Source organism: Mytilinidion resinicola (assembly GCF_010093595.1).
Source record: "Mytilinidion resinicola strain CBS 304.34 unplaced genomic scaffold BDZ99scaffold_2, whole genome shotgun sequence".
Taxonomy (NCBI): domain Eukaryota; kingdom Fungi; phylum Ascomycota; class Dothideomycetes; order Mytilinidiales; family Mytilinidiaceae; genus Mytilinidion; species Mytilinidion resinicola.
Window position 1 is genome coordinate 2615696 of NW_022985438.1, and position 23456 is coordinate 2639151.

The 23456-nt window shown below is 53.8% G+C and overlaps 9 protein-coding genes across 9 annotated transcripts; 5 read left to right on the plus strand and 4 right to left on the minus strand.

Moving 5' to 3' along the window:
* Nucleotides 1-14: 14 nt before the first annotated feature.
* On the minus strand, nucleotides 15-554 carry BDZ99DRAFT_353053 (uncharacterized protein; the record flags this gene model as incomplete). Its single annotated transcript, XM_033714550.1, has 1 exon — nucleotides 15-554. A coding segment is annotated over one exon (540 nt), but the record flags the coding sequence as incomplete, so codon positions are not given.
* A 2721-nt stretch (nucleotides 555-3275) lies between these two features.
* BDZ99DRAFT_138513 (uncharacterized protein) lies at nucleotides 3276-4245 on the plus strand. The gene is made up of 2 exons (XM_033712670.1): nucleotides 3276-3479; nucleotides 3535-4245. The coding sequence occupies exons 1-2, from the start codon at nucleotides 3445-3447 to the stop codon at nucleotides 3983-3985; spliced, it is 486 nt and encodes a 161-aa protein (XP_033583505.1). The 5' UTR covers nucleotides 3276-3444; the 3' UTR covers nucleotides 3986-4245.
* A 2688-nt stretch (nucleotides 4246-6933) lies between these two features.
* Nucleotides 6934-7858, minus strand: BDZ99DRAFT_543150 (uncharacterized protein). Its single transcript, XM_033726774.1, has one exon. It carries the CDS (start codon nucleotides 7762-7764, stop codon nucleotides 6955-6957), a length of 810 nt encoding a protein of 269 aa, XP_033583506.1. The 5' UTR covers nucleotides 7765-7858; the 3' UTR covers nucleotides 6934-6954.
* Nucleotides 7859-8154: 296 nt separating this feature from the next.
* Nucleotides 8155-11195, plus strand: BDZ99DRAFT_138598 (uncharacterized protein). Its single transcript, XM_033712671.1, has 5 exons — nucleotides 8155-8207; nucleotides 8386-9509; nucleotides 9562-10474; nucleotides 10532-10887; nucleotides 10940-11195. Exons 2-5 carry the CDS (start codon nucleotides 8460-8462, stop codon nucleotides 10985-10987), a joined length of 2367 nt encoding a protein of 788 aa, XP_033583507.1. The 5' UTR covers nucleotides 8155-8207; nucleotides 8386-8459; the 3' UTR covers nucleotides 10988-11195.
* Nucleotides 11196-12744: 1549 nt separating this feature from the next.
* BDZ99DRAFT_433891 (ARF/SAR superfamily) lies at nucleotides 12745-13865 on the minus strand. Its single transcript, XM_033717414.1, has 2 exons — nucleotides 13781-13865; nucleotides 12745-13688 (listed from the first exon to the last, which is right to left on the minus strand). Exons 1-2 carry the CDS (start codon nucleotides 13827-13829, stop codon nucleotides 13057-13059), a joined length of 681 nt encoding a protein of 226 aa, XP_033583508.1. The 5' UTR covers nucleotides 13830-13865; the 3' UTR covers nucleotides 12745-13056.
* Nucleotides 13866-14182: 317 nt separating this feature from the next.
* BDZ99DRAFT_375830 (uncharacterized protein) lies at nucleotides 14183-15986 on the plus strand (the record flags this gene model as incomplete). Its single annotated transcript, XM_033714996.1, has 3 exons — nucleotides 14183-14675; nucleotides 14736-15043; nucleotides 15207-15986. 3 exons carry the CDS (start codon nucleotides 14183-14185, stop codon nucleotides 15984-15986), a joined length of 1581 nt encoding a protein of 526 aa, XP_033583509.1.
* Nucleotides 15987-17788: 1802 nt separating this feature from the next.
* Nucleotides 17789-20390, plus strand: BDZ99DRAFT_458404 (ras-related GTP-binding protein-like protein C). The gene is made up of 5 exons (XM_033718903.1): nucleotides 17789-18133; nucleotides 18910-19028; nucleotides 19110-19211; nucleotides 19295-19996; nucleotides 20052-20390. The coding sequence occupies exons 1-5, from the start codon at nucleotides 18128-18130 to the stop codon at nucleotides 20173-20175; spliced, it is 1053 nt and encodes a 350-aa protein (XP_033583510.1). The 5' UTR covers nucleotides 17789-18127; the 3' UTR covers nucleotides 20176-20390.
* A 475-nt stretch (nucleotides 20391-20865) lies between these two features.
* On the plus strand, nucleotides 20866-22713 carry BDZ99DRAFT_458406 (uncharacterized protein). Its single transcript, XM_033718904.1, has 3 exons — nucleotides 20866-21530; nucleotides 21668-21786; nucleotides 21858-22713. Exons 1-3 carry the CDS (start codon nucleotides 21273-21275, stop codon nucleotides 22357-22359), a joined length of 879 nt encoding a protein of 292 aa, XP_033583511.1. The 5' UTR covers nucleotides 20866-21272; the 3' UTR covers nucleotides 22360-22713.
* A 62-nt stretch (nucleotides 22714-22775) lies between these two features.
* BDZ99DRAFT_471771 (putative 40S ribosomal protein S25) lies at nucleotides 22776-23342 on the minus strand (the record flags this gene model as incomplete). Its single annotated transcript, XM_033721738.1, has 3 exons — nucleotides 22776-23038; nucleotides 23223-23277; nucleotides 23340-23342. The coding sequence occupies 3 exons, from the start codon at nucleotides 23340-23342 to the stop codon at nucleotides 22776-22778; spliced, it is 321 nt and encodes a 106-aa protein (XP_033583512.1).
* Between the last annotated feature and the right edge of the window lie 114 nt (nucleotides 23343-23456).

Genomic DNA, 23456 nt, shown 5'->3' on the forward strand with positions numbered 1-23456 from the left:
CGGCGTGCCTCCAGCCATCGCTCGATTATCACCTGGAAACCGTCTGTGATCACAGTCTCCAACAACGATGATATCTGCGAGTCGCAAAGATCGCCAATAAAACCATTGTCCCTCAACTGTTGTATCATGATGCCGGACCCTGCATTTGTGGCGAAGTCACGGAATGAGCAAAGCTCTTCCGAGAGATCGGGGTCGATGTATGCTGTTCTTGGCCGAGGAGAAAAATCTGGAAAGAGCATATCGAAGATGGTGAACCACTGCTGTTCTTCATTCATTCCCGATGGGACCTTCTCGCGCAATCTTTTTCTCTGTGCTTCTGTTATACCCTCCAAATTCACAATAGGGCTCAGTTCACATGCGCTGGCTCTTGCGTGGGTGTCCCTTTCCGCCTCTGTATCAAAGGTGCTCATGCATCTGGAGCAGTATATCGGCAGTTGATGCTTCCTTGACAGATGTTGTTTTACGAATGAGATTTTGGTCAGTGTCACTCGGTGACAGCGACCATAGCGTGCTGGGTCCTTCTTGTTGAAGGGACAGGCTAAAAGCAACCGTTTCTCTTTGTCTGATTTTCGAACCCTGCGTTTCTTTAGGATGTTGTTGTGCTCTCCGAGCGAGTTTTCCGCGGCATCGTCAGCGCCAGTCTGTCCCCGCTTCCTTTTTGGGGGTCGGGTCCCGGACTGAGATGCCTCTTGTATCGGTGTGCTTGAAGCTTCTATAGTACCCTCACTCTGTAAGTCGTTTCGATTCGTGTAGATCTGACTATTGAAGTGATATCTTGAGTCGAAATCGCTGAGTAGTTTATCAACGAGAGTCTTTCGATACTTGCTAGCGAAGATGTCTGTGCCTTCATTGGGCGTTGGACTAGCTTCGGACCAGTCAGAAGCCCAGCTAGACTCCAGGTCTTCTGAATTTATGGTGTTCGAGCTCTCGAAATCGTTGCTTGTAGTACTGTCCTCCTGAGACCCGCCACAGGCTGTGTCTGTAGCCGGTGATTCAGGCCTCCGGTGGGTCTTCCCCTCCGGCCGCTTTTCCAGACTGTCAATGCCTTTGCGTCCTCCGCTTTCGGTTTTGAAGACGGCTTTTAAGTTTTTCATATAGGCAGCTATAGCTTGAGGCGGCAGTTCTGTTATGACTGATAGCGCTTTGATCTTCTCGCTGGATGGGAATGAGCCATCTGCGGATTTGTTTTCCAGGACGCTGCGGATGATAGCTATTGACGGTGCCGGTAAAGCGTAGACTGGAGATGATCCAAAGTTATTGCCATTATTATTATGTGTCTGTAACGCCTGTACCGAAGCATCAAACTGGTGGGATAGTGTCAAGTTTCCATCAGTCTCGGACGTGAACTCTTCTTTCTTTACGCGTACTCCATTCGCTCCAGAGTTAGTATTTGCCCAAAATCCGGAGTATGCGTCGTCTGCAAGTGCCACCTTCTCACGTTTTCTTTTTTGGAAGGAGAGAAATTCGGCCTCCAGCTGCGCCTCTTTTTTGGCGTCATGTTTGCTGTCTTTGCTGTCGTCGCTATCATCCTCTTCTTCGCTATCATCCGCTTCTTCGCTATCATCTCCTTTTTCGCTGCCACCTTCTGACCACGAATCCCTCCACTCACTCATAGTCCTAATCCCCCCTTCAAGCTTCCCGTCAAAGTGTGCAAGAATATGACTACTCCGATGGTCCCAGGATTTAAAGTGATCGCCACAAAAACCACATCTGGGTTTGAAACCTGCTACATAGTTCTGCTTTGACTGTTCTATTACATCATCTACATCATCATCGGGATGGTTATCTTTGACATGTGGTAGCAGCTTATCGCGTCTACTAACAAGCACTATCCTTGGAAGTGTATCGGTTCTGCAGAGCTCGCATATCCAGAATTCCTGTGGCTGATGTGACTCTTCGTGTCGCCTCCAGTCAAATGAACGCTTGGTCTGATATCCGCAACCCGCAGTGCATTCATACCGCCCACAATTGACCTGTCGATGACCATCTCCTCGGGGACGTTGCTTGCTACAGGCTAAGATGTACTTCTCGATTGCCTGGCGAACATTCTCTGGCACATGGTCATTGGAGTCTCCGCCTACGTCGAGCTGAGGGCTGTCACCTAGGCCAAAGCTGGCTAATAGTGGCGTCTTGTGAAGACTTTCGGATTCGGTTTGGACCTTTCCATGCGCACTGGATCCGAAAGTAGAATTCCGTGTGGGAAGGAGCCAGTTGGACTCTGCTGAGATATCTTGGTTGCTTCCAATATGCTGCGACGCATGTTGCGAAAGGGTGCCATAGACGGAGCCGGCATAGCCAGAGTCTCCAGTTACACTAGCTTCACTGTTGTCCTGCTCAAACCCAGGATGATTGCGATAAGTTCCATTGCGATAAGTTCTATTGTGATAAGTTCCGAAACTAAAGTCCTGTGTCAAGTTTGAGGAAATGGCCTTTTCATCCCCAGGGCGATGGAGGACCTTTTCCGACATCCATGGGCTAGCGTCTTCGGCGAAGATACGATCGACAGCATCGAGACTAAATTGTAAACTCGGCCTGGACATGCTGTTTGGCGATTTGGCAACGCTAAGGTGCCCATTTCCTAAGCTAGGATCTATAGCTTCGAGATGATCGTCTTGAGGAGCGGAATAATCAGGCCGGGACGATCGGCTGCTTTCTGCAGACAAAAGGTCGTCTTCAAGGGACGGCAGGGCATTGAAGTCCTTATTAGTTAGCAAACGAAGCATGGTCTGGAAGGATGTTTGGCCCTACTACGAATCGTGGGAATGGGAATCTGAAACCCAGCCCACGCTCTTTTGACGGCTTATGTGGCGGCATATCTGATTCAGTGTGTTTCCAGTACTTCATGTACGTAACGAGGTAGACTTTTGGGTCCAGCAAAGCTCATCGAAGGCCGCGTATGGGATGATTGAAGAGAAGATGATTCTAACGCAAGGCTCCGCAGAGCACAACTGTGCTCTCATTGCAGTTGTGGCTGTGCTGCATATCGTGGCTTGCGGGGGACCCAATAGCAGGCCACCCTTTGGCGCGTGGCAGACCTCAGAAAGTCGAGTATTCAAGATATTGAAGACACAAGCATCTAGAGTTCATTTTGGAAAGCTAACATGACTGCGCAGAGATTGCAAGACGATGGGGCACCCAACTGCGTTGAGGTCTAACTGCTTTTTGAAAACCGAAATCTTGACAACACAATGTTCCAAGATGGGGTTAGCGCGGTAAGGCTGGATCTCACCAAGCTGAGAAGACGACTAGGTGAGCACATTTGTGCTCTCGCAAAGTTGACAGCTTGAGCAAAAGCAGATCGTGAGTGCTCTTGGCTGTGAGCTGCTGAGTTATATCAGTGCTACAATTCATTTTGCGCCCAACTACCTCCGTGGCTGCAGGAACGTTTATCCTGAGGTTATGGATTTGCAATGATGGAACTTAACCAACCTGTAAACTCTAGAAATGACAGGTACCATAGCAGTGAACCAGATATTCAAGTGAGCCATTCTTCGTCCTAGACTGATTACTGCGCAGAAACTAATGAATTAATAGTATCGACAGCACAGTGGAAAACGCTACGCCATCACCCCTTCCTCCCTCAATGCCTCCTCCTATGAAAGAGCTTGGACATGGACCAGACCTACATGCAACAGCCACCTACCTCCACGGCCTCATCACGGCCTTCGAGAAAAGCGAGCCAGTGATTCCCCATTTCACGACAAAAGTTTCCAGGAACTACACTGAGGCGAAGGCCTCGTCCAACGACATCCCCTTAAAGCTCACCACCCAACCCACCTGGAGTGGTCTGACTCTTTTACCGAGCCGCGCAAGCACTCTACCCAAACGGGGAGGAAAAGCACGAAAGCGGCTAGTGCGAGCATGCCTGCTGCTCAATCTGGCACTCTCCACCGCGCTCGGGCTCGCAGTCGGAGTTGCGATGCGTAGAGCCGAGACAGGGCTTACAGTGGGGAATACTTTTCTAGCCTTTTTCATTGTGATTTAGAAGGCTGTGTTGGTGGATGAGAAAGCGGAGGGAAGGGAGCATGTTGCATAAAATCTGCGTAAAGAGGATTAGGAGAGTTATGGTACGGAAGATGGATGGGGCTCAGGGGTTCGATTTGTCAGCCAGATTAGAGATCAGGTGTTGACTATATCTGGAATAGTTTTCTATATCTCATGATGTGAGTATTCAGAGAGTGGATATGTCGGAGGATCGGAGCAAAAAAGAAGAGAAAAGCCTAAATGACATACGTAATAGCAGTAGGTTTCTGATGTTGCGATGCTTCGTTTGAGGTTCTGCAATTGACCCCGGGAATAACGGAAGATCTACGCGATGCAGGCTAAGCGGAAGCTTCGGAATAGCTGACGACGAATGATGCAGGACTCTGTTGAGACTTTGGCTGAAATCAGCTAACTCTTCGGGTGCCTTCGTGTTGAGCGGACAAAGTAAGGTCAGCTACCCGTGGTACAGTAAGTAGATCAAGGGTCGCTAGTGCTGCTGCGCGGTCCCCTCCTCCTGCTCCTACAACGTGGTGGATGCGTACTCGGGATATGCTGTGGACGAGTTCCATGTGGATGTCTTGCAACTCTCAGTCCGACATGCAAGTCGGGGCCAATCGCCGGTATGGGTGGCCTGAAATACGTGGCCATGCTGGTGCAAACAGAAGCAGCTGAAGTGACATGAAGAAAGAAGTACTAGATCTCGGCTAGATCGTGACACGACGGCACGTGGCGCCCCTTCGTTCGATCTGCTGGACGAAGATGTAATGATACTCAAGGCATTTTGAGGCGGTGTAGCAGTCTCTGCAACGAGAGAGAAAAAAGCGGGGAAGAGCATACTAGTGGATGCTGTACCATTTAATGAATACTGTGACCACGAGAATAAGGAAAAACCACGTCTCCATGCGGAGTACATTTGACTGAGACATTCTTAAAAGGCTGAGCTGTGAGAGCCAAGGGACAACGTGTCTTAGGTGCAAACCCCGCAAAGTGCTAGAGGAATATGTAGTCTGCGCTACTACAGATTGATGATTCTGACTCTCATTTTAAGACTGAAAGGGGATATTGTGATGCTTACTGATGAGACCAAGAGGCTAAAACGACGCTGTCCGATCATCATATCTTCCGCGACCTGGGACTTCTTCACACGAAATCCGTCTTGTCTTCGGCCGAGTTGGGCAGAGCTGTGGTCTGACATAATAGAAGCAAACTCTAAGGAGACACGCGATCAGGGGTGAAGTGGAGATGTTGTCAACATATACGGGCAAGTGCTGAGATGAAAGGATGGGTACTCCTTGAAGGTAGGGCCGCAACGGGTTTAGAGCATAGTCCAGAAATAACGAGACGCGATGGACCCCTGTGATCGACAGGTGGCCTGGGCAAAGGGCACTCGAGTATTGTAATCTGAAACGCGGACCCACAGCCAGCGCGTTCTTGAGCCCAATGCTCTCGGTTCTCGGGGGGTGACGTACGACGTCGAATTAAAGCTAAAACGAACGAGGATTGGGCTTTATCGCAGACCGCTGAATCTCATACACAAGTATAAGCGATTTCAGGCCCCGCGAATCGGGTGAGCGATCAGTTTCTTTCGCCCGGCACAAATAGCTCTAGCAGAAAATTCTCCTTGGCCATTATGTTCATGCAAGTCTCACGGTGAGCGCTGAGCGCCAATTCTATATGTGGCACAGAGACGGGTGGAGAAGACTGAGCGATGCTACAGACGTGTCAAGCTCTCGGCGAACGTGTCAATGCAAGAAAGGTTGGAGAGGAATGGTTCGCTCGGAAATCTTGGTGGCGTAAGACTAGCATGCAGAACATCGACGACATCCCGGCGCGCTGAAACGGCTGCAGCACCGTGGTTGGTGCCACTGCTAGACCAACGAGCAATCCTCCAGTAGAACCGCAAAACTCTCCGCTTTTGGTGCATGACAGTGTCCAAAGGGCTGGCATGGAGGCTGGTCGAGTTGTTCAGAGGGGTGCATGTGCATGTGCATGTGCGGATGCAAGATTGATTACTTGATGGGAATTGCCACTGTGCAGATACTGCGCCTGGCGCTGCTGCGATTGGCGCTGCTGCGATGGAGTTCTGTATGTACAGAGCTGGTTCCAGCCCACACAACGCCTCGTCGCCACTCGACGCGGTATCCCAGGATGCGGTTCTGATGAGCTGCTAGCAGCCGTCACGATGGTAGCCTCCCAGCCTAACTCCAAAGTATCCGTACGAACATCGGTACAGAGGACTGCTGGACAGCCGGTTGACAAGCCACACCGCTAGTAGCGTTCCAGACGCCGCCTCATCGCCTTGGAAAAACGAAAGAGCAGAGAGTTCTGTCCGTTCCCAGTCCGCCGGAAGACGTCCCCTGCGCGCTACCGTTCCACAGCAGTGGCGCGGGCGGCCGACCACAGGCGACATGCTTGGTGGGACGCAGAGGAGTCGGCGTGAAATTCCGAGGGCTGGGCCATGCTGTCAAGAGTACGCCGGCCAGCAGACTTTGAAGGGACGAACGAACCGATAGGTATGTATCTCAGGGTCTGGTCCTCGACGCCTCCAGGATTCGCAAACCCTGCTCGATCCGAAGATCGTCGAGGGACGCCAGAAGCAGACTACTTGTACGGGCATCGCCAGGCTGGGCGGAACGGGATCCCTTGCCATGGATTCGTTCATTTTTCTTTTTGCCGCGGCGGGCGTGCAGATGGGGAGGGGTTGGAGGTCCGGCGTGCTACTGGACACTTATCGGAAGACCCTGCCCAGGTGGAAATCCCATGGTCGCCATACGTATACGACCGAATCTTTGGCCCCTTGGCCCTCGCAATCCCCGGGAGTTCCTGGCTTTTAGTCTTCTCAACACCACGCACGGCCGCCGGGATGAGGCCGTCCATTTCCCATCCCGGTCCCCCACAATTTGGCCTGCCCGTGACGCTATCTGCCAAGGGTGGGCGTTTCACCCTCCCCGCCCAATCTCGCCGCCAGCTTCACCTTCTTGCTGCGGCTTTGGCTCGCAGTTCCCGCGCTCCTGGTGGAGGAGCCGTCTCCGCGGTGCAGGCCGCGTTCGGCCAGGCGGTATGTTCCTGCAAACCCACCCAGGCAGACCGGCCAGGCAGAAGAGGGCATGCGGCAAGCGTCGTCAGATGGCGTCTCCCGGCTCGGCGGGGTAGCATGCAGGACGACTCGACCTTATCACTGAACAACCACCAGCCATGCGCGCTCGTATTGCCCAGCCTACCGTTCTTGCAGTGCACGCCATCAGCCGCACTTTCCGGCGAGGCGGCGGGAGATGCCAGGCCGGGGCAGCGACTGGCCGCAATGCGCTCTTGACGCGCCGAAGCAGGCGTGAGCGGAGCAGCACGCTGATTAGCCAGGCTTGCACATACCCTCTGGCCCTCGCCGCTCGTCGCTCGCACCGCAACCATCTTGTTATTGCCAGGCGCGGAATGCGTGCTGCTGGCGGCTCGTTGCTCCGATGCGGCACTGTGGCACTGGCATACACTCGCAGCACCCGGCAAAGACGCAGGGCGGCCGTGGCCCGTTGCTATGCATCCAGTCCAGGCATGAGCGGCGGGGCTGCTCGTCGGGGAGGCATGGGACGGAGGGAGCCCTGAGGATAGCACCAACAGCTCCTGGTTGAGATGCCGTGATGTTCCAGCGAGATCAAGTGCAGGCGACCGCGGGAGGCCGTTGCAGCAAAAACGGCGCCGCGGACACTGGGAGCCACGGCCGGGCCGTTCGACTCGCCATCGCGCGCGGTGAATGCCAGGCTGCGGTCGTCGAGCGAATGCGTGCATGTCTGCAGTGCTATCAAGACTTCTCCTGGCCGCGCATGGTGCAAGCGGCGCCGTCCGTGCGCGCTGGCACTAGCCCGCCTTCAGCATCCCCCGTCTCGTCTCCGTGACACTCCCTTCTCCAGGCCGGCTTCCACTGCGACATTCACCCTATTCTTTGCTCTTCTCTTCCACCTCCCGCCGCTGCATCCCCACAGGCGTCCGGCCCGTCGAGCACTTCGACATTGAACCCTTCGGCCCGCCAATGCAGACTTGACGGCCTGCATTGCCTCACGGGAGGCCTGCCTGGTACGCGCTGCCAGCTGCGAAGTCGATCGAATCGACCGGTCCGTCGCCCTAGACGCCGTTGCATTCTACACCTTGTTTTATTAGCCCGCTGCTGCTTTCCACTGCACGCCTCTTCTTTTAATACGCCGTCCGCGAGAGACGGCCGCTGAGCGAAAGGGGTACGTATTCTCACCCGCCAGTTCGAGACAGCCCTGCCTCACCCTCAATCCCTGGCCACACCGTCCCTCGTCCGCCATCCCACCGTGCAACACAGTCCCCTTCACGCCATTCACCGCCCGCTGCCCAGTGTCTCTGCTCGCCCTCTGGCATGTTGCTGACTCGTTGCTCGTGACCCAGCCTTCGCCTTCGCCCTCTCCACTTCCACCAGGCTCTTCCCGCAGCATTTCCTCACGAGACCTGTGCAAGGACCGATGGCTCAGGTACTGGCGCCAATCGTTCAAACATCTGGCTCCATCACGATGCTGCACACTCCCGCCGATGCCTTCCAGAACAACAACTCCTCCCAACCCCATCACCAACAGTCCCGGTCAGCCCAGATGCCGCGGAGCCACCTCTACAACACACAAACTGGAGGCATCGGGTACCGGGGGGCTTCCTCTGCTCCCATAGCAGCCTACGCGTTCCAGAGCACGCCGCCTCTGCGTCAGGAAGCGAGTCGGGCTTCGTCGGCCCCGGGCAACATCTACGGCCAGCCTAATTTCCAGACTCCCAACACCTCCAAGCTCGGCCATCCTTCACACCCGTCGTCGTCCTCCGACTCAACTGTCTCCACTTCGTCGTCGAACCGCTCTGTGCCTGGGCAGCCGTACGCGTCGAAAGACGACACGGCCCTGTCCAATCAGAGGACAATGCCAGGAAGGGCCAATGATGACACAGTTCGAAGGTCGATGATGGACACGCATTCTGCTTCGGCCATCAGCATTTCCACGTCTGTGCCGGACTTGTCCTTTTCATCGTCTTTCGATACACCGGTGAAGCCGTTGGCTGATCGCTATCGCCGTGGAGGAGCTCGCCGGGCGGACTCGAGCAACAGCACCGTTGCCAGCAGCTCGACGCCGACCCAGGCTCCGCAACTACCAAACCCATGGATAGTGCCGCCTGGCTCAAGACTCGCCAACGTGCCGCCTTTCACGACCGCCAACCCCAATGCACTGAATCGCCCTTCCCACAATCGGGCCAATAGTGCTGACGACATGCAAATTGGCCGTGAGAGCTCTTCCGATGCAGCCAAGCGTTATAGGAGGCGAAGTCTAGGTGGATTCGAGGCCAATGCTCTGGCGTATAAGGCTTCGGCGACCGGATCCAGTCAGAGACCGACAACAGGTGCCGTTTCCCCTAAACGACCAATAGCTCAAGAAGCAAAACCCCAGATGGTGGCCAGCCGTCCTGGATCTAGCCATGAGCGCCATGGTAGCAGTGGTAGTGTTGCTTCCAACAGCACTCCCACGCGTCCGGCATCCGTAAGTCTCGATCCAGATTGTACATGTAGTTAACCTGCTGACATTCAAAAAGTCTAGGAGAGACTCTGCTACCTCCCGTGGGTCTAACAATGGCTCCTCTACAGCGTCTAACACCCGACCCCACACAGCGAATCCTTCGTCGCGCGGTCCGACCGAGACAAAACGTGTCGCTACTCCATCTCCACTTTCTAAACCAATTTCTGCTGCCGACAGTGACGTCCCCAGTCCATCGAAAGCTACTGCATCAAGCTCTACACCAAGTGCAGCTGTTCAACAGTTGACCGCCTTGAATGATAAGGAGACAAACAAAGGCATGAAATCCCGGCTACGGCGAGCTTTCTCGTTTGGAAGCGCTGCAGAGCTCCGGAAGGCGTCTGCCGAGAACAACTTGTCGGCGGAGCGTGCAAGACTGCGAAAGGAGAGATACCAGGATGACATGGAGGCAGAGCATGATGCTATCGCCGCCAAGCAAGAAGCAGCCGGTATTGGTGCAGGAATCTACTCTGGACAGGGCGGGTTTTCTGGTTCCACCGATAACTTGTCGATCTCGTCGACCGCCTCTTCTGCCTCTATAATGCTCCGGAAGATGGGCAGCAACATGAAACGGGGAAGTCGCTCGATCAAGGGTCTATTCCGTCCCAAGTCGGTTATTGGAGTGCCAGCAGCGGACCACGCTGTCACGCAGCCAAGCGTTGGACAAGTCTCGATGGTGACAGTCGAAGCTGAGAGGGAGAAGGTCAATGTTAACGTCAATCCTCATGACCAAGCTGGTGGAGGCACTGGTTATCCGAAGTTGGAAAGAAACTCATTGGATGCTGCTCGTGCAGCGATTCCTGACGCTCCGGGTTCGTCTAGCGGAAACGGCGCTAGTACCGATGCCTGGTCTAGGAAGAGCATTCTTGGTGGTGAGAGGGAACGCGCAGAAGTGCTTTCTTCCATGAAGAAGAGCAAGGGCATCCTTAAGCGTAGGTCCTTTGCTTTCTTTTTTTTGAAGACACAACACTAATTGATTTTAGGGAAAGGAACTGGCTCACCAACTCAGTCACCCGTTGTTCGACCAGTGGACGTTGCTCTACCAACAGATACACCAAAGTCGAGTGCACCTAGTACACCGAACGACGACCCGGCTCGCTCAGTTCATGTACACATCAATGGCGAGGATTACTTCGCCGGCGGACCTCGTCTGCCCAACCCAAGCACAAGAAGCCTACCCAACACGCCACACGGCAACCGAAATATTTCCTTTAATACTCGTGTACAATTTCACGACGCGTGGTCTAGTTCAGAATACGACCGACGAGGAGACATCGCCACTTGCAATCGTCTGACTCCTATTCTCGCACAACAAATCAAGGAGGAGCTCAACACTTTCAAAATGGTACGTCATCCTCCTTTCCCGACAGAAGTCAAACATGCTAACGGCATCGCAGGAGATGGAAGTTCACGAACAATCCAAACCTCACACGCATTTCTTTTAACGATCACGCATTCCACCTTGAACTTCTGGCGTCTTGGCGAAAGAACTCTCTACCTCTCTCTTCACTTTGGGTTGAAGCAAGCAGCATTTACGAGTTCAACCTTACCTTTGTTCCATTTCTGGTTACGATGGGTTGCTTTCTCACTTTTAGGATCTGCGAGCGGAAAGGAAGTTTCTTTTCTATCTTCCATAGCGAGTGTAACAGCGTAACACAGTCGGGAACGGACATGTTTGCATCAGAAGCGGGCAGCGTAGCAACGCGGGAGGGGGTTGAAGCGGCGGGGAGGAAGAAGAAGAAGCGGGCCACATTGAAACGGATTCTCTATCTCCGGGTCATCACATCACTGTTGTCTGTGTATTCTGTTGGGCACATTCTGTCAGGAGGGTTTTTTCTTGCTCATTTTCTCTCTCTTTTTTCAAACTATTGTGTGCACACATGGTACTATTGGTCGGTCGGCCCTCTCCCTTTTACTCCTTTCTTCTTTTGCTGCGCTTAGAGAAAACTGCGAAAGGGCAGGGCCTGAAAGTATCAAAGTGTTCTGTACCCAGGGGGATGTTTTTTTTGCAAGAAAAAGCTCCCCCCAATCCTCTCTAATTAAATCAACCGAATCTTGGAAACAAGGAACATCACCCTTCTTTTTGAAAGCTAAAGCCGTTGTGGTGACTTCTTTTCTCGTCGTGGGTTTTTGATGGATCGTGATCGGCAAAGCGGTGACGGGGTTTTTGGCGGGGGTTTCTCTATCGTTTTTCTTACAATCCTGGTTCCTGGTAGATTTCCAATCCAATTGAGGGTCAGGGGTATACAAGCAGGCCTTTTTTCCAAGTTTTCGGTTCATTTTGTCAAAGCAGGGCAGGTCATCCGGCCCCCGTTCCTAACTTTTGGAACATCCGTACACCCTGGATCCTTGGGGTTCTGCCACGTCGCTGCGGCCCCGCCACACCGCCGTTGAATATACTCGTGTAGCCTGTTGTTTATCAGAGACCCCCCGGGTTATATGATCGCAACCGCGCTATTGATGACGTAGGCTAAATATGAATAATACGACAATGTTTTGGGGTCATGGATGAAACCTGCCTTATGCAGCAGGCGGGTGCCCGTGCTGGCGTTCATATGAATGTGGTGGTAGTGGACCGGACGCCGTGACTGGTCTGGATTTAGCGCCGGGGGTTGGACCCTGAGATGGGAGGGGGTGGGCGATCGTGATGGGGCCTGGTTTTTGAACTGGTGGGCTTTGGATGCGAGTCTTTTTATGGTAAGATGGTGAGGTTAATAGGTGGTGGGAAGGAGGGAGGACGGGTCGAGGGAGGCGTGACAAAGGGAGGTCTTAATCAGAGTCGTTCATCCAGCCCCGATGAACCTAAATATATCCCAAAAGGTGTCTTCAAGTATACATACCGTGGGGGGCATACTATTACCACCCGAACACGTAAGAAGCCAGAATGCTAAAGGGCTTCTTGAAGAATCCGATCATTATCATTTCAATCCACCCAATCTATCTCAGGCTACAATCTACAAAGCCGTTCCTAAGGGTAACAATCGGAGCATGCTGTGCCGAGTTTTCCTATCCTCCCCTTGCCTGTTCGAGGCAACACCGAGGTCATTTTCCACTCCCTGACCACGACGGATTTCACGTCCGATTCTTGACTCCGGACTTCGACGTCGATTCCAAGCTTAGTTTGCAAATCTCTGAGCCCTACTAACATCTTCTGAATTCAACACGGTTGGATGCTAAGACTTGCTGTTTTCAAGTACTAGGTAGGTAAATACTAAAGGCCCCTTTATGTGACATATTAACGTATAGTAGATGCCTGGAAATACTTTTATCTTGATCGCTGTTGTTCAAGCATCTGTAATAATTTTCTATGGGTATTAACCAAACTTCAATCCTCGCTTGAATACAATATCCTCTTCTCTCTACAGAAATTGAAGCAGGAAATCCATACCACGCGTGACGATCTCAGTCATGTCATGATTCCGGAAGTCCTACTCCTTCCAACGCTCTCACACACTCCTATAATAAATCTCTTTCCCAGTGCGCATTCCCATATCTCTTAACCACTTCCTAAGATCTACCGCATAACCGGCGGCCTAGCCTCCTTATTCCACCTCACCCGACTACACAACCACTCCACGGCCTCCTGCACGCCCGTCCCCGTGAGCGCACTACACGGCAGCACCCTACTATCCCTCACACTGCCGCCACTCTCCCCCTCAAACACCTTCCGCACCAGCCCCTCCTTAATCCTCACCACCTCCACACAGTCCTCGCGATCCTGCTTATTCGCCAGCACAAGCAACGGCACGCCCTCCGTATCCTCATTCTGCAGCACGCTCTCCAGCACCTTGCGGCACTCCTCCAGCCGGCCCTTGTCGCCGTCCTCGGCCGCCCCCGCCGCCGCGCCCAGCGACGCTATGTCCGCGTCGCCGACATCCGTGCTGTCGATGACGAAGACGATGGCGTGGCACGAGGCGTAGTAGCTCTGCCACAGCCCGCGCAGCGCGTGCTGCCCGCCGACGTCCCACACCTTGAGGTACAGCGGCGGCTCCGTGAGCGAGATGGTCGACACGTTCTGGCCGACGGTGGGGACGGTCTTGAGGTTGGGCCCCGTGGAGGAGGCGGTCGAGGTGTAGGCGGCTTTGATCTGCTCGAGGAGGGTGGTTTTGCCGGCGTTGTCGAGGCCGAGCAGGAGGATGGAGTATTCTGTGGGGGATTGTGAGATTGGAGGTTTGATGCGGTGAGGAGGAGAGGGAGGGGCTAGGAGGGGATTGCGGTGAGTGGGAGCTTGGCGATACCTTCTTTGCTGGTGGCATAGAGATATAGGCCCTTGACGAGGTGATACATGCTTCGATGGCTTGGATGGGCTGGGACTAGCCCACGATGCAGCGTTTTGGTGTTGAGCTGGCCTGAGACCCACCCGCCGATTGTGGAGCAGGCTAGTGGCTCTTGGCAAGGCGGGACCAAAACAAGGATGTGGAGCTGATGCCCGCACACCGCGGGGTGCTTCCCGTACGTCACGTCACAACAACAACACCCCCCATTCCAGGAAAAACAACGCGACCTTTCCTTTGAAGACACTCGGCATGCGACAGCTTTCACGAGCAGTGTATCATCTTCGAACTCGCTGAGCAACCGCAGACGGCGTCAACAGCCATATCAGATTATATCTACGATCCACAAGATCGACAGCGCCCACCATGGCGCCAGTGGAGCCCGATTCTCGCACGTCCAACACCCTCCCCATCGTCATATTCAGCACGCAAGTAGCCCTCGTCGCGTCGCTGAGTCTGGTCGTTCTCCGCACTATTTGTCGCGCCGCACGCACACTTCCACCGCCGTCTTCAACACGTGCACAGCAGACTAGTCGCAAGCGCGAAGTCGCAGTTTTCGCGACGCTTGCGGGTCTTTCTTTGGCAACTATCACTTATTGTACCGTAACGTGGCGCATTGCAAGCTATCTCTCCTGGGTAGAAGAGGGCAAGTTTGAGATTCCTGGCAGCATTTGGAGCGGCTGGTATGGCACGGGAGAGGGCAGCGACGCGGCGAGGTGGTGGCTTGGGAGCTGGCTGCAGGACGTTGGGTACCTGAAAGAGGCGGAAGATTTGGGATTGACAGTGCCGTCGGGGGTATTCTGGTTGGACCAGGAGTTTCTCGGCCTTGCTGTAGCGGGCTTGTTCATGGGTGTTGAAGGTGAGTGGAATGAGTAGTCGAAGGAAAAGGGGAGACCGCTAACTTTTATGTGGCATGTAGGCCACAGACGCAACTTACCGTTATCAACAACCGTCTCTTTTGTTCTTTTGAGCCAAGTAGGCGGCCTCAGCTACGCGTTGAATCTGTTCTTCCTGGCTATGATCTATACGCCGATCCCGCTTCATCGAGCCCTCCCGCCGCGTCGAGATCCACTTTGGACGCCGAAACCGTTGGTCTACAGAGTCCCACTGCTACTGTCATTCGTTTCCTTGGCCTTTATGTATAGGAATACGAACAGCGACCTTGCTAAGATTGCCTTGCGTATCGGGTATTTTGCTCTGCCAATATATTTGGCGACGGCTATCGAGGTAAGTCGATTTCTTTCCAAGAATTCTGGAAGTGCAAGGGGATGCGTATTACTAAAGAGATTTGGTTCTCCAAAGGCGATTCATATATTCCTGGATATCCTACGAGCTTTTTTTTTGAGCGGCATCATCAGTATCTTATGAAAGCATTTTCTAACTTGCCTAGTTTATTCCTAGCAGCTGGGGTATCCAACACAACACCACCACATCTGCCCACCGTTCGCTGCTCAGCTTTTTCCGGTTCGCCTCTTTTGTGTCGCCTGTATTCTACATATTCGACACTTTTCGATCTTTCCAAGCTGAAACGCCCAGTAAGCACTATACCGGCTACAACTACGTTTGGAACATGCACACTGGGGGTATTCGATCGCCTTATGATCGTGCTACCGGTGCCATTTCGGGCTTCTTGGAGTCGCTAAGCAAGCATCCGGGTTTGAGTGCAACGAGCAGCGACGTGGCACTCGCTGCACTGAGTTTGTGCATTTGGGCTTTTGTAAGGGGGCTTGACGTGAGCGAGATGCTGAACTCCGGTTTCTTGGCCTATTTCTTCGGCAATGACAAGCATGCGAAGCATGTTGCGTTTGGAACCGAGCTGGAATCCAAACCCGTCGAAGAACCCTCTCCCAGCGAGACTCCAGGGAAGAGGACAAGAGGCAGGCCGAAGAAGAGCGAGACTGTTTCCAAGAAGAACGGAATTGTATCGGGGTCATTGAGAAGAAGCACTAGACGAAAGACTATTTCGGAGCAGGGGTCTGACTCCGAGGATTCGTTCAAACCAAGCACGCACACGAAAGATGAAATCGCGGCGACAGAACACGATACAGCTGAGGGAGATGACCTAGTAGCTGATGGCGAGGCTGCGGCTCTGGGCCTGGGCCTCTACATTGTAGGAGGGCTTGGGACTATAGCGGCAGCTGTTCTGGGTGCTGAGATTGCAGGCAATTAACGGAGGAATGCTTGATAACACGGTGTTACTAATGAGCTTATATCCACGGATAGCTGTTGAACATCGGACGTGGGTGCGTGGAGGTCCTGCAAGTGGGATGGGTGTGTGGCGAAAGGATGATGATCATCAAGAGACGTTAGGTTTTACAATTGGCCTTGGCGAATGCTTTTATCAGGATATGCATTCGCGAGAAGGAACGGGGCGTGGAGGCGTCTATCGGTGTTCTGGATTCCTGCTCTGCGGCGTGGGGAGGAGGCTCTGCCATGTTGCTCTTTTACCAGATCCGGCGTTCTTGAACATAGGTACCTGGTAAGGTTATGGATGTGGAGGTGTTTCCGATTGTTCTGGATCCTGGGGTTGTGATAGTTGTAAGATACCCTGTAGGGTGTGGCGTTTTTCGAGTGGGATGAATGGGAGCTTTTAGGGAGAGAATACTTGCGTGACAGGCCTGGGCCGTATCGACTCTAATCAAGCTGAATCTAAGATGTTGCAAACAATGGTGTAATGCGGCAGGGGATGTGGATTGGTAAACAGTCGGGCTTTTGGGCTCCGTTGTCCATAAAGTGGCAGTCCAACACCATCTAAGGTGGCCTAGAGAGCTGCCAGCCTGCTCGAACCTGTCGCATTATAGATTTTGATAAATCACCAGAGAACTTGAAGCGGCGCTAGGCGAGTGTGCACGAGCCTAGAATGAGTGCTTTTAAATTGTATCAAAATCTAGAGTTATTTCACAGATTCGCAGACTGCCACTTTTTGTTCAAGGCAGCCTGGCAGGGCGCTCGTCGCTCTCGATCGGCCGGACTACGTGTGGCGTCCGGGTGTGGCGTTTGATGGCGTTGAAGTATTTTTTTTCCCTCACGCATTTACGAGGATGATTTTTTCACTTAACCTCGGAGTCCGGACCGGGGATGAGGAGAAAAGCAACCGACCGTCATGACGTGACCCCCCTTGGTTTCTTCGCGAGGTTGCTTATCAACAGGTGATGCGGCGGCCAGCCTGTGTGCATGAGGAGCAGGCGATGAGAGGTGAGAGGAAGTGATCGGTGAGAATTTGAGAATGCTGTCATCGGGTACTTGTCAGTGGTACAGGGCTGCAGCAGGCATATGCCGGCCCTGGGTCCTTGGTATAGTGTTGCTGGCACGGTGATAACACTCCCTTTGTGATATACGTTGGATACGACGGGTAGGACCTGTCACAGGCGTCCAGGACCGTCGTGGAGTCGATTGAGGCGTGCAAGGGGTCGTCCTGATTGCGCAAGAGTGAAATGCAGAGTGCCGAAGAGCATCCCGCAGAGCAATTGCTGCCCACCACGGCAGCCGTTCTCCATGTGGGCGCGTGTGTGTGGCTCCGGACTGCAGCCCGCTGATATCATGATGGGCGATTTTGGCTGGGGCCTGGCATGGAAACTGGCTGCAGCAGCATGCAGCGTCCCGCGTCTGGACGGCGGAAGCTGGACCCGCGCAGCTGGAACGATGATAGTTTGGCGCGTGCTCTCCATGCGGTGAAGGGGAACGACATGCGCCTCTGTGAGGTTGGGCGTTGAGGCTGGCGGGGAGAGAAAAAGAACCGGTGCGTGAGGGACAGCCCTCGCACAAGAAGAAGCCCTTGCCTGCAGTCGAGTCATGGCCCTGCGGTGCCACGAGAGACACCACCGCAGGGCTGGCGAGCGCCGGATCGAGGCTGCACGCGGGCGTCGTCTTTGATGTCCCTTTAGGCGATTTGAGCGATGATGGGCGTCTGCGCGGCTATGCCTCTTAGCGATGCCGGCCTCCATCACAATCCAGCATCGCCAGCATCGCTCCCGCGGACCTGGGCATGAACAACGCCTCCAGACGCAACCCTGCCGCCAGCTGCCCCGAGAGCCCTCTGCTCGTGTGCTCAGGCTTTGTCCCGCTGCGACTCGCCTGTCTCGTTGCTGCCCTGCGGCCGTGCCCCCGCCGCAACCAGACCTCGTTGCCGACCTCCTCAACACCTCTCCTGGGCTTCTTTCCGTGAGCTCCCGACCTCCAGGGCACGGTAAGCTGCCAGACCAGCAGCGACACGGCTTGTGCCTGCTCTAGGCCAGCTTGTCGCAAGGGGCTGCGTTGAAGCGCGCTTGGGCAGCCATCCGGGTACATAACTGCCCACCCGGCGCTATAAAAATGGAGGTGAGACTCGACCTTTTCTTTTCCCACCGTCCACCACCACGCTGCTCAGCCCTACTGCCGCTGGGATCGCCCGCCAATGCCCTGACGATCTGAGTGCCACGCCGTGGGAGACGAATGCTGCATGCCCAAGGGCCCGGGATCGCCGTTGGCCTACGCCCGTGACGCCTCCAGTGCTATCTGGGCCACGCAGACGCCCTCCTCCAGGCCGTCTGCACGCTCTCCAGTGCCAGCTTGCTCGTTGCGTCCCGCGCCGTCGTGTCCACGCCGAGTGACATGCTACCCAATCGCGCCCCTGTCCGCCACCTAGGAAGCCCGGCCTGGCGGAGCGTATCACTCTTGTAAAACCTCACTTCTCACTGCGCGTCCTCTGCTGCCTTTCTTGCCGCGCGAATCCTCTGGTCCCCTTCCAACTCCTCCAGTCTCTGCGCCGTGGTCGAGGTGTGCCGTCGTGCGAGTTGCCTGTTTCGTCACCCCGGTCATAGTCGGCCATCGGTGCCTGTTTGCGCCCTCAGTCCTTTATCATCCTCTCTGTCGTCGTCGAGATGAGGCGCTCGGCGCTGTCCTGACACCTTCACTTTCCGTTTTCCCGCTCCTATCTCCCGAGTTGCTTTCCAATCACGTCTGACTTTGTGTCACCTCACATCATCATGGCCGGGCAATCGCATTCACCGATACGCTCTCCTCCCGATGGCGACCCAGAGGCGGCGGATGACCAGCCAGCGGATTCTTCTATGTTGAAACCAGCAGCGCAATTGACTCTGATGCGCTATCTTCAGGACCTCCCAGACGCCGATATACCACCGAGCCCCGTGCAGCCGCGCTACCACACCGGACGCTTCCCGAACAACAAAGCCGGTGATGGGAAGCCACGACTGCTCTTAATGGGGCAGAGGAGGTGAGAATCCACCCACCGCGTGGCTCCCACGCCGAGACCCGACATTCATTGTGGATGTGGCTGACTACGGAACGTGGCAAGGAGCGGGAAGTCGTCTATATCGAGCGTAGTCTTCCACAAGTTGCCGCCAAGCGAGACGCTGTACCTCGAAACCACGACCCGGATCAAAAAAGAGTCGATGCAGTGAGTGCCACCTTTCACCGCCTGACCGCCTGCGACTCTTCACCGCCTCCGCGCTAAGTCGGATGCTGACTCGAGAGCCACAGCTCCTTCATGGACTTTCAGGTCTGGGATTTCCCTGGTCATCTTGACTATTTCGACCCTGCCTTTGACGTGGACAACATCTTCGACGAAATTGGAGCCTTAATCTGGGTGATTGACGCGCAAGACGAATACCTAGACGCGATTGTGCGCTTGAATGCGACGATACTGAATCTACAACAAACCTACCCGAACATCAATGTAGAGGTCTTCGTACACAAAGTCGATGGCCTTTCGGACGATTTCAGGAATGAGGTTATACAAGACATCACCCAGCGGGTGATGGACGAACTCTCGGATAACGGCTACGAGAATGCGCCAGTATCATTCTACTCGACGAGCATCTACGATCATTCCATCTTCGACGCCTTCTCGAAGGTGATCCAGAAGTTGATCCCACAGCTGCCTACCCTTGAAGCATTGCTCGATAGTTTGTGCAGAAATTGCCATATTGAGAAAGCCTACCTCTTCGACGTGCTTAGCAAGATATATATTGCGACAGACACGAGTCCGACAGATATCGGAAGCTATGAGATATGCTCGGATTACATCGACGTGGTGGTTGACGTGAGCGAGATATATGGATGGGATAGGGGCGATGAGGAGGCACAAGCACGGAATAACGAAAACGCCATCAATGATGCCGAAAGTCTTATCACTCTGGAGAAGAAGAGCAACAATTATCTCTATCTGCGGGAAATTAACAAGTAAGTGGCAAGGCAACTACCGTCTCCGCGTGAGCGCACAGCTGACGTTTTGCAGGTATCTAGCTTTGATCTGCTTAATGGGCGATGACAGCCCTGCGGACAAGAAACCTCTGATCGATTACAATGTCGGCGTTTTCCAGGAAGCGTTGGCGCAGGTCTTTCCCCGAGGAGAGAAATGAATTTTTATAGGTTATCTCGCGACCTTATACTGGTCACTTCTTCTTCATGGGGATGGAACTCTATTGTGAGCATTTTCTGCGGGATGGGAAAGATTTGAAGGTTCATTTTCGGGGCATAGACTTTTCATGACTCTGAACGGCTCGGCATGGACATGTACCATAGATCAGACAATGCAGCCAGGGTGCTTCTGGAAGGCGATATTTGATAATATGACCTAAGGAAACGTGGCCCAACAGCAGTGACGTCTCTTGCCCCCACGCTCTAGAAACCCCCAACTCAGGGATCAAGCAAGCTCCCTTGAACAAAAGAAGCGGCAGTCCACGAATCCGGGATTCGATTGTAAAGCGTCCTTTAGTTTAGATATGCACTCATTCTGCGCTTATGTACATTTGCCTAACACTGCTTGAGGTTCTCTGATACGTTATTGGGAGTAAAACGGCTGTTTTGACCAGCCCGATAGCTCGCGGGGCCACCTCAGACGGAGTTGAGATAGAAGCTTGCCGAGGACCACGCACCACGCCTCCAGCTGTTGCCCCTGACCCAGAAAGATCGCTAGCCACATCCCGACGCCGAACAAGCTCATCCGCCGTCCGGGAAATCCCGCCGCCAACCGGGGGGCGGAATCGTGGCTGACGAGGTGTTTTCTTGATGACCCGGGGTGCTGGAACCTTGGAAACAACCTCATACCATTTCTACATTTATCCGCCGCTACGGCCATCTTGAAATTGTCCGCCTTCGTCTAACCCGGCCTGCGGACCGACGAAGACGCATTCCAGCGTGTCTGGGCACAGAGGACACGGTTTCTTGGCGGAAAGCTGGGGTAGTGTTGATGAGATCTAATTGACGACCGCGGAAGCGTCTATGCATTGAGGCCTGACATCTCCTCCGGCACTGCTTCGACGTTAAGGATCTTCTGGTGTGGTCAACATTGTACATATACCACGTCACCGGGCTTTTCATCGAAGATTGGTGGAATACGGGAAAGACTCGAGACCGATCTCACCACCGAGTGGGATGCTGACGCGCGCTTCCTTGCCGCCACCTGCATACGATCCCCACATCTCTTCCCTCACCTTCGGATTTACAATCAGAGAAAATGGCGACCCAAAGACGTCCACCTGTGTCGGCGACCGATCCTTCCGTGCCCAATGCCGTAACTCAAAGCAATAACAAGTCTACCGCCAATAAGAGCTCGGGTGATATTGGTGGTCTCGGTGTACTTGATGTGGTGCGGGTGCTAGGAGGGTTGCTATTGCTGAGTAGCTGCTTGAGCTGGCTGTCAACGGACAAAAGCAGTCTGACTTGGGGATGGAATCCGTGGTTCTTGAGGGTTGGGGAGTGGAAGACTTTGACGGTAGGTGATCCATGTGAAATCCTACATATTCAGCAATCATCAGAGCCACGTTACGTACACGCATGCCGTCTTCATATTTCTATTCCGTTTTTCCACAAATTCAGTCCATAACGCACTAGCTAATAGCTTCATCACAGCAAGGTCCAGTCCGCCTAACAGACAAGCAACTCGAAGCCTACGACGGCACAGACCCCAATAAACCCGTCTATATCGCTCTCAATGGCACTATCTACGACGTCTCAGCAGGTCGAAAGACGTAAGTCACCAATACGTCTACCATCAAATTCACACACGTTCCGATTAATTACTCGCACTAACACCATACAGCTACGGTCCAGGCGGCTCCTACCACTTTTTCGCCGGCCGCGACGCCGCGCGCGCCTTCATCACCGGCTGCTTTCAAGAAGACCTAACCCCCGATCTCCGCGGTGTCGAGGAAATGTTCGTGCCGCGTGACGCTCCCGAGTCAGCTGCATCTGGTTCCGACGCCACTGTCTCTGAGGTCCCGTACCCAACCTACGACCCCACAGCACCTGAGGGTGAGCACGTGCCAGACTCACAGCCCAAAGCCGTCAAGGTAGAGAAAAGTCCGAAACGTGAGTTGAGCAAGGCTCAATTGAAGATTCGGCGCGAGCAGGAGTATAGGCAGGCGAGGAAGAACGTGGCTAAGACGCTGGAGGGGTGGCACGTGCTGTTTCGAGGGGACAAGGACAAGAAGTATTTCAAGGTTGGGGAGGTGGTGAGGCCGAGTGGGTGGTTGGATAAATTGCCCAAGAGGGGGTTGTGCGAGGCGGCGAAGAAGGCGAGGCCGATTAGGAAAGAAGAGTAGGGGTTGAGTTATGAAGGCTTTGAGTATTCTCTCAAATTGGCGCTTTGGGACGGTTTCAATAAGGAAATTCGGGATAGGCGGGCGGCAAATACACCTCTCATCCTATTTCTTCTAGTAATTCATTCATGAACAAGTTATTAGAGGAGCATAGTTCGTGGTAGCGTGATGCTAATCCATTGCCATTGCTAATGCATTTCCCTATCAACCCAAATCACACCCTTGAGAGCAAGATGCACCATCACAGTGTCATATTCCAGCTGAATGTATTTGATCGTATACGCCGATAGTCGAGAGGAAGTCATAAGAAATCCGGCCCATGCACCGCCTGTCAACGAGCCCCATATCTCATCCACCGTTTTCCGTTGTCATGTTCGTTTACTCCGCGGGGCCAACGGCTCGTGCTGAGAACAAAGGTGTTAGCAGATGATTGATGTTTCGCGACCAACTGGCATTTCCAAGGGCTCCTCACTGTATATGCTCAACTTGCTGTGCCCAACGACCTTCTTGATCAATCCCTTCTCCTCGAGATCTACGAGCGCCCTTCGGGCCAGCGATCCGTTGATCTTGAGTCTGTCGACGAGGGTGGCTACGGTGATGAGGCGGTAGGACTGGACATCCTTCTGGAGCTTGTCTGAGATGGACTTATCGAGGACGACAGCGTGGTTGGCCTTGTCCTTGACTGTAATCGCATATCAGTTGGCGGGGTTGTTTCTTCAAGTAGTTGGGGGCGTGAGGAAGTTTCGAGACAGCGAGAGATGTCCAATCAATCTCTAACCGCCAGGAAATCGGCACGAAGAGCGGTTTCAAGGTAGGTAGTGATTGGGCTGGATGTTCGCCGCCTGCTAACAAAGGGTTTCACGTACCCTTTCCCTTCGACCACTTCTTCTTCTGCTTCTTGCCTCCGGTAGCTGAGGGTGCCTGTTGAGCGTCTGGTCAGTAATGCGCTTTCTGGACCTGCGATTTGGAGTCCTGGAACGTACCATTTTGATGGATGTGTGATTGAAGTTGGCGATGGACTGGCTTGCAAAATCGTGATGTGGAGTGGTTTCGCTTAACTCAAAAGACTTGGCATAGGTGATCACGTGTTGCTTGACGTT

What these genes read in the sequence shown, in the direction of transcription:
- BDZ99DRAFT_458406 (XM_033718904.1), top strand. Translation starts at nt 21,273, where the DNA reads ATGGCGACCCAAAGACGTCCACCTGTGTCGGCGACCGATCCTTCCGTG. An exon ending in GGGAGTGGAAGACTTTGACG is followed by an intron (nt 21,531 to 21,667) that starts GTAGGTGATCCA and finishes GCTTCATCACAG; the next exon opens with CAAGGTCCAGTCCGCCTAAC. An exon ending in GTCTCAGCAGGTCGAAAGAC is followed by an intron (nt 21,787 to 21,857) that starts GTAAGTCACCAA and finishes AACACCATACAG; the next exon opens with CTACGGTCCAGGCGGCTCCT.
- BDZ99DRAFT_138513 (XM_033712670.1), top strand. Translation starts at nt 3,445, where the DNA reads ATGACAGGTACCATAGCAGTGAACCAGATATTCAA. An exon ending in GCAGTGAACCAGATATTCAA is followed by an intron (nt 3,480 to 3,534) that starts GTGAGCCATTCT and finishes ATGAATTAATAG; the next exon opens with TATCGACAGCACAGTGGAAA.
- BDZ99DRAFT_543150 (XM_033726774.1), bottom strand. Translation starts at nt 7,764, where the DNA reads ATGCACGCATTCGCTCGACGACCGCAGCCTGGCATTCACCGCGCGCGA.
- BDZ99DRAFT_458404 (XM_033718903.1), top strand. An exon ending in CTCTTAATGGGGCAGAGGAG is followed by an intron (nt 19,029 to 19,109) that starts GTGAGAATCCAC and finishes GAACGTGGCAAG; the next exon opens with GAGCGGGAAGTCGTCTATAT. An exon ending in TATCTGCGGGAAATTAACAA is followed by an intron (nt 19,997 to 20,051) that starts GTAAGTGGCAAG and finishes GACGTTTTGCAG; the next exon opens with GTATCTAGCTTTGATCTGCT.
- BDZ99DRAFT_433891 (XM_033717414.1), bottom strand. Translation starts at nt 13,829, where the DNA reads ATGTATCACCTCGTCAAGGGCCTATATCTCTATGCCACCAGCAAAGAA. An exon ending in CTATGCCACCAGCAAAGAAG is followed by an intron (nt 13,689 to 13,780) that starts GTATCGCCAAGC and finishes AATCCCCCACAG; the next exon opens with AATACTCCATCCTCCTGCTC.
- BDZ99DRAFT_138598 (XM_033712671.1), top strand. Translation starts at nt 8,460, where the DNA reads ATGGCTCAGGTACTGGCGCCAATCGTTCAAACATCTGGCTCCATCACG. An exon ending in GAGCAAGGGCATCCTTAAGC is followed by an intron (nt 10,475 to 10,531) that starts GTAGGTCCTTTG and finishes TTTTAGGGAAAG; the next exon opens with GAACTGGCTCACCAACTCAG. An exon ending in AGCTCAACACTTTCAAAATG is followed by an intron (nt 10,888 to 10,939) that starts GTACGTCATCCT and finishes ACGGCATCGCAG; the next exon opens with GAGATGGAAGTTCACGAACA.